Source organism: Arachis hypogaea, chromosome 2 (genome assembly GCF_003086295.3).
Source record: "Arachis hypogaea cultivar Tifrunner chromosome 2, arahy.Tifrunner.gnm2.J5K5, whole genome shotgun sequence".
Taxonomy (NCBI): domain Eukaryota; kingdom Viridiplantae; phylum Streptophyta; class Magnoliopsida; order Fabales; family Fabaceae; genus Arachis; species Arachis hypogaea.
This window is the reverse complement of record NC_092037.1, coordinates 20,813,355-20,820,108: the sequence shown is the minus strand read 5'-3', so window position 1 is coordinate 20,820,108 and position 6,754 is coordinate 20,813,355. Positions and strand designations below refer to the sequence as shown.

The following is a 6,754-nucleotide window of genomic DNA, read 5'->3' as shown; positions in this document are numbered from 1 at the left end:
GGAAGACCTCAATGGACGTCCACTGGCCTCCAATGAGTTCCCCAATGAGGAACCATGGGAATCTGAGGCTCAAAATGAGACCATAGAGATTCCATTGGACTTACTTCTGCCATTCATGAGCTCTGATGAGTATTCTTCCTCTGAAGAGGATGAGTATGTCACTGAAGAGCAAGTTGCTAAATACCTTGGAGCAATCATGAAGCTGAATGACAAGTTATTTGGAAATGAGACTTGGGAGGATGAACCCCCTTTGCTCACCAAAGAACTGGATGACTTGTCTAGGCAGAAACTGCCTCAAAAGAGACAGGATCCTGGGAAGTTTTCAATACCTTGTACCATAGGCACCATGACCTTCAAGAAGGCCTTGCGTGACTTAGGGTCAAGTGTAAACCTCATGCCTCTCTCTGTAATGGAGAAGTTAGGGATCTCTGAGGTGCAAGCTGCAAAAATCTCACTAGAAATGGCAGACAATTCAAGAAAACAAGCCCATGGACTTGTAGAGGATGTTCTGGTTAAAGTTGAAGATCATTACATCCCTACTGATTTCATAGTCCTAGAGACTGGGAAGTGCATGGATGAATCCATCATCCTTGGCAGACCCTTCCTAGCCACAGCAAGGGCTGTGATTGATGTTGATAGAGGAGAGATGATCATTCAAGTGAGTGAAGAATCCTTGATGTTTAAGGCTCAAGGATATCCCTCTGTCATCATGGAGAGGAAGCATGAAGAGCTTCTCTCAAAACAGAGCCAAACAGAGCCCCCACAGTCAAACTCTAAGTTTGGTGTTGGGAGGCCACAACCAAACTCTAAGTTTGGTGTTGAACCCCCACATTCAAACTCTAAGTTTGATATTGGGAGGTCCCAACATGGCTCTGAGTATTTCTGAGGCTCCATGAGAGTCCTCTGTCAAGCTAATGACATTAAAGAAGCGCTTGTTGGGAGGCAACCCAATGTTTTATAATTAACTATTTTCTTTTGTTATTCTATATTTTTTGTAGGTTGATGATCATAAGAAGTCACAAAATCAATAAAAAAAGCAAAAACAGAATGAAAAAAACAGAAGGAAAAACAGCACACCCTGGAGGAAGAACCCACTGGCGTTTAAACGCCAGTGAGGCTAGCTGTTGGGCGTTTAACGCCCAGTCTGGCACCATTCTGGGCGTTTAACGCCAGAAAGGGGCACCAGACTGGCGTTAAACGCCAGAAAAGGGCAAGAAGCTGGCGTTAAACGCTAGAAATGGGCACCAGCCCGGCGTTTAACGCCAGAATTGGCACAAAACGCGATTTTGCTTGCCATTTGGTGCAGGGATGACTTTTCCTTGACACCTCAGGATCTGTGGACCCCACAGGATCCCCACCTACCCCACCACCCTCTCTCTTCTTCACCAATCACCTCAACACCTCTTCCCCAAAACCCTTCACCTATCAAATCCCTTCTTTCTCTTCACCACTCACATCCATCCTTCATAAAACCCCACCTACCTCACCATTCAAATTCAAACCACTTTCCCACCCAAACCCACCCTCCCTTGACCGAACCTTACCCTTCCCCCTCTCCTATATAAACCCATCTTCACTCCTTCATTTCCACACAACCTAAACACCACTTCTTCCCCTTCTTGGCCGAAAACAAAAGCCATTCCCATCTCCTTCATTTCTTCTTCTTCTACTCTCTTCTTTCTTAATTTGCTCGAGGACGAGCAAACCTTTTAAGTTTGGTGTGGTAAAAGCATTGCTTTTTGTTTTTCCATAACCATTTATGGCATCCAAGGCCGGAGAAACCTCTAGAAAGAGGAAAGGGAAGGCAAAAGCTTCCACCTCCGAGTCATGGGAGATGGAAAGATTCATCTCAAGGGTGCATCAAGACCACTTCTATGAAGTTGTGGCCTTGAAGAAGGTGATCCCCGAGGTCCCTTTTTCACTAAAAAAGAGTGAATATCTGGAGATCCGACATGAGATCCGAAGAAGAGGTTGGGAAGTTCTTACCAACCCCATTCAACAAGTCGGAATCTTAATGGTTCAAGAGTTCTATGCCAATGCATGGATCACCAAGAACCATGATCAAAGTGTGAACCCGGATCCAAAGAATTATCTTACTATGGTTCGGGGGAAATACTTGGATTTTAGTCCGGAAAGTGTAAGGTTGGCATTCAATTTGCCCATGATGCAAGGAGATGAACATCCTTACACTAGAAGGCACTACAAGAAAAAAGGCCTGTCGGCACACTTTTTTCTTGCCACGCTTTTAAAGCGTGCCCAAAAGTGGTCTATGGGCACGCTTTTGCGAGGGTAGCCACTGATTTGTGATTTGGCCACGCTTTTTTTTGCCACGCTTGAAAAACGTGGCCATAGAGGAAAATCGGCACGCTTTTACGAGGGTGGCCACTTATTTAAAATGTGGCCACGCTTTCTTATTGCCACGCTTGAAAAACGTACCCATAGAGAGAAATCGGTACGCTTTAAAAGAGTGACTAATTTTTTTTTAACAGTCACATTTTTAAAGCGTGCCGATATACTGTGTTTATATAGGCACCCTACAAAAGCGTACCAATAGAGTGCCACCCTATTTTTTACACACTTCACTTTTTTCTAAGTTAACTTTTAACCTATAGAAGTTATAACTGCTCATACACTTCACTTTTATTTCCAAATTCATTTTTAACCTAGAAGATAACCTAAAAGCAAGCCATCGCACCCAGCAAGCCGTCGCACTAAGTTCATCACTGCCCATCGCCAAGGCCGTTGCACCACACAGCTCGCCGTCATGTTCATCTAACCCTCACACCCAGCCCTTCATCTAACCCTCACACCCATCCCTCTCTCTGTCGCACCCAACCCCGCGCCATCAACGATCTCTCGCACCCAACCCTCGCACCATTGACACAACCCTCGTTAGATTCGGAACCCTCCATCGGCGCTGCTCCGTCCATGCACTCAGTGGTCTCTGTCTCGGCGTGCCCTCCTACTCCCTCAGTGGTCTCTGTCTCGCAAACCCTCGTTGGATTCGGAACCTCAATCGTTGCTCACTCTATTTCGCAAACCCTCAATCGCCGATCCTCCCTCCGTGGTTCAGCACCCGTCGCATTGCCGTCTCCCTCTCTGAAATCGTCGCGTCGCCGTCTCCCTCTCCCTCACTCGTCACACCTTCGTCAGCCATGTTCAACGTTCGCAGTGCCGTAGTAAATTATTTGGTCAATTTTTTCGTTGATCTAATTATTTGATTTTGAATTTGATTTTCTTGGTTCTTCATTTTTTTCTAGATTTCTTTTTTGTTCTAATATGATCCGTCGTTTAGGGTTTTTTTTTCCAAACTTTTTGACATTTGGTTTTGTTCTGCTGCAGCTGTGGTAGTGCTCAGCTACTGATATGTGGTGCTCATTCTTTGAGTTTATTCTTTGCTGAATCTCGTTTGGCAGAGAATACCTCTAGATTTTTTGCAAGGTGACAAATTTAGAGCAGCAACAGATAATTACATTAGGCCTCTCCTAAGGTATTCAAGTTTCTTGTTAGCTTCAAATTATGCCTCGTTCAGGCTTTTCGAAGTTGATTGTGATTTCTTTCTTTTGTATTCTCTCCAGGGAGTTCCATCTCTTTTCTCTGATCTTTCGTCTTTGTATAATCAGCCTGGGAAGGTCAGCTTTATCCCTTACATTTCTATCACTGAAAAACTATGAGATATTTGATTGTATTTTTTCTTCCATCATGTTATATAATGGAAGAAGATAAGCTTCCTATGGGTTCTGATTGTTCTTTTTATTCTTTTGAACTTTGTTCAGGCAGACATTTTGGAACAACTTATTCTTGTATTTTTTTTCACAGCGCTCTTCAAGCTAAGGTATATTAAAGATCAGATAGCGAAGTAGGTAGCTTAATTGCTTCAGTGAATATAGGTTTTAAATGCTAGCTAGTAATTAATTACTACTGTATATATAGATAGAGAGTGGTCACTACTACAGCCTGTATGTTCTTGTTTAATTATTTGTTATTAGTTGTGTGTATATTTAAATGTTTGCATCCTTGTTTTGGTTTCCAGAGGTAATTTGTAAAGGAGGAATTCAAGAAATTATTGTAGCATTTATACTGAGCATCGCATCTACTAAAATAAATAAATATGTCAAAGGGATTTGAGATTCATCAAGAGAATAATGAAGGAAATGGCGGCAAGAGTAGTAATGATAATGAGGGTGAGGAAAATTCATTTGACATAAATGAAGGAGCGGCTATGAGTGATGATGAGGAATTAGAAGAAGAGAATAATAATGAAGCAAAGGAGGAGGAGGAGGATAACAATGAAGAAGGGAATTTAACAAACCCAAGTAGCAGCAGCACAGCATCAAGAGAAGGGAAGAGAGGGAGTGGTGTGAGGCAATATGTGAGATCAAAGATGCCAAGGCTTTGTTGGACTCCTAATCTTCATCTCTCCTTTGTCCATGTTGTTCAGAGGCTTGGAGGTCAAGAAAGTAATTCCACTCTCAAACATTTGTAAGAATACACTTCAATTTGACTTGGGAGGAGTTCAATTTGATAAAATGGTCTGTTTCAATCTTTTTTTAAGTGATTCTTCTGTCTTGTATCTATCCTCTGAGTATGCTACTATTGTAGGTTCCTTATCTAGGCAACTTTCTGTGCAAAGCAGTTTTGCTGAAGCTGCTGCAATGACAGTAAGTTTTGGACATTCATGGACCAGTTCTAGCTTTAGTTCTTGAGAAGTTGAAACCATATGGAGGCCTTCAAGGTAGGGTTTTGTATCATAGCTCATTCTTAATCCACTTTGTTGCTCAGGGTTAATGATTAACATGAGTATTCTTATGTTTATTTTCTTTCCGATGCAATATTTGTGCTTAGAATCATTCGAATCTGCTAAGGCAATTTCAGTGGGTGCATCAAAAGGTGTTCAAAGGCTAGGAAATCAACTGCTAATGGTGTTACAAAACACGAAAATAAAGCTGCATCTTCGGTATGTTTGAGTTTGTGTTGGTTGATTGCTTTTAAGATAATAGAACTGAAAACATAGTCACAAAACACTGTAGGAGTAGTGAGACAGGGTTGCTTGAGCTCAATTAACAAGTTTTGAATTTGGATTAGTTCTGCAAACACCACTGCCAATGCTTTAAACTCTGAAAACAACATAAATAAATATATAAATAATTGAAGTAGTTGTAAAATGTGTGAAGAGGAAAGGATTTGATTTTGTGCTCCTAAATCCAAAAGATTGTAAGGTGGCAGTAATGGTTAGATACCAAGCTCTAAGAGCTTATTTCAAACCATATATTGCCTTGTTTAGTTTGCAAACAAGGTTTGAATTTAAGTAAACAAAACTAGGGAGTTGAGACATGTAAATAGTCTTTGTTAGATTTCCATTTAGAAAAGCATCATGAAAATTATATTGCTTCACTGCTCAACCTTTTGATAAAGCTATGATTAAGATTATTCTAATAGTTACAGGTTTGATAATAGGTGAGAAAACCTTATCAAAATCCACACCTGCTGTTTGTGTATATCTACAAGCAACTAACATTGCTTTATGCCTAAGAATGTTTGAGTTTGTGTTGGTTGATTGCTTTTAAGATTTGTTTGGCTTCCTAACTACTTGATTCATCATCTTGATTGTGGATTGTTGCAACAAAGAGTGCTAGGTCTGAGCCTATCTCTGTCCAAGATATAGCGCTTCAGTCTCAAGCTTTATTAAATGTTAAGGATTCAAACAAGGAATTGCTAAGCTCTGTATACCATAATCTACTTTAAAATTCTATGTGTTTCCTAACTGGATGCAGAGTTCAAACTTTTTTTTTTGCTAAGCTCTATATACATTTGATGTTGCTATTTATATATGTATCATTTTTTACAACCTTTAATCCCATTAGCTATTATTAGTTTATTACTTTAAAGATTTGTAGGTTGCGTGAAGGTGTGGGTATAGCACCATGCAATGCTGCTGAATATCGTGCAATGATATTAGGAATGAGATATGCTCCTAAAAAGGGATTTTCTTTTATCCGTATCCAGGGCGACTCCAAGCTTGTTTGCATGCAGGTTGGCCATCTTTTATGCTTACATCAGTTAGTTTATTCTGGTATACATGAGCTATTTTTGTTGTTTCCTTTATAGTTTGATGAAATTTTTTATATAATTTTATGTATTATCCCGTACAGGATACGGGAACATACACTAGTTATTATAAAAAGGGGCTACTAATTTTAATTACTAAGTGACAAATTTGACATGATTGAAATTAGTACTGATTTTGTACTTTGTTGTACAGTTCTCATGCATACAGGTTACTGTTGCCCAACAGCTTCTACACCTCTAATAGCTATACAAGAGTTGCGTGCAACCATTCGTGTGCTACAAATTAGTCTAGATGTTGTTTAGGAACTAGATTAGATTTTTTATAACATAGAATTGTAATTTTTTTAAATGTTTATTTTGAAATTAGAATTTGTTTTTTTTTAAATGTTTTATTCATGTTTTATCATGTACATAATTCATATAAATCAATGGAAGAGTAATTTTTTAGTAATATTTCATTTGAAAGATTAATTTATTAGTATTTCTATTTTTATTATTTTTCTTTTTTTTATTTGAAAAAGGATTAGGCCACGTTTTTGAAGTGCAACGACAAGTTTTTAATTTTTGGCACGCTTTAAAAGCGTGGCTGTATATCCATTTTTGGGCACGTTTTAAAAGCGTGGCTGTATATCCATCTTTTGGCACGCTTTAAAAATGTGGCTACAAGGTTATATATACAGTTATG

General features: G+C 39.4%; 1 protein-coding gene across 4 annotated transcripts; it reads left to right on the top strand.

The window, feature by feature from the left end:
• Positions 1-3,346: 3,346 nt before the first annotated feature.
• On the top strand, positions 3,347-6,394 carry LOC112741082 (uncharacterized). 4 transcript variants are annotated; one of them, XR_011871879.1, is made up of 8 exons: positions 3,347-3,490; positions 3,579-3,632; positions 3,777-3,835; positions 4,034-4,532; positions 4,637-4,735; positions 4,846-4,957; positions 5,898-6,033; positions 6,263-6,394. XR_011871879.1 is itself a non-coding variant. In XM_072216125.1 (8 exons), the coding sequence occupies exons 4-5, from the start codon at positions 4,112-4,114 to the stop codon at positions 4,704-4,706; spliced, it is 453 nt and encodes a 150-aa protein (XP_072072226.1). In that variant the 5' UTR covers positions 3,347-3,490; positions 3,579-3,632; positions 3,777-3,835; positions 4,034-4,111; the 3' UTR covers positions 4,707-4,735; positions 4,846-4,957; positions 5,898-6,033; positions 6,263-6,394. The 4 variants fall into 4 exon arrangements, 3 of the variants coding, with proteins under 3 accessions (XP_072072226.1, XP_072072228.1, XP_072072227.1); XM_072216125.1 differs by having other exon boundaries at positions 4,034-4,460; positions 4,603-4,735; XM_072216127.1 differs by having other exon boundaries at positions 4,034-4,482; positions 4,603-4,735.
• Positions 6,395-6,754: the final 360 nt, after the last annotated feature.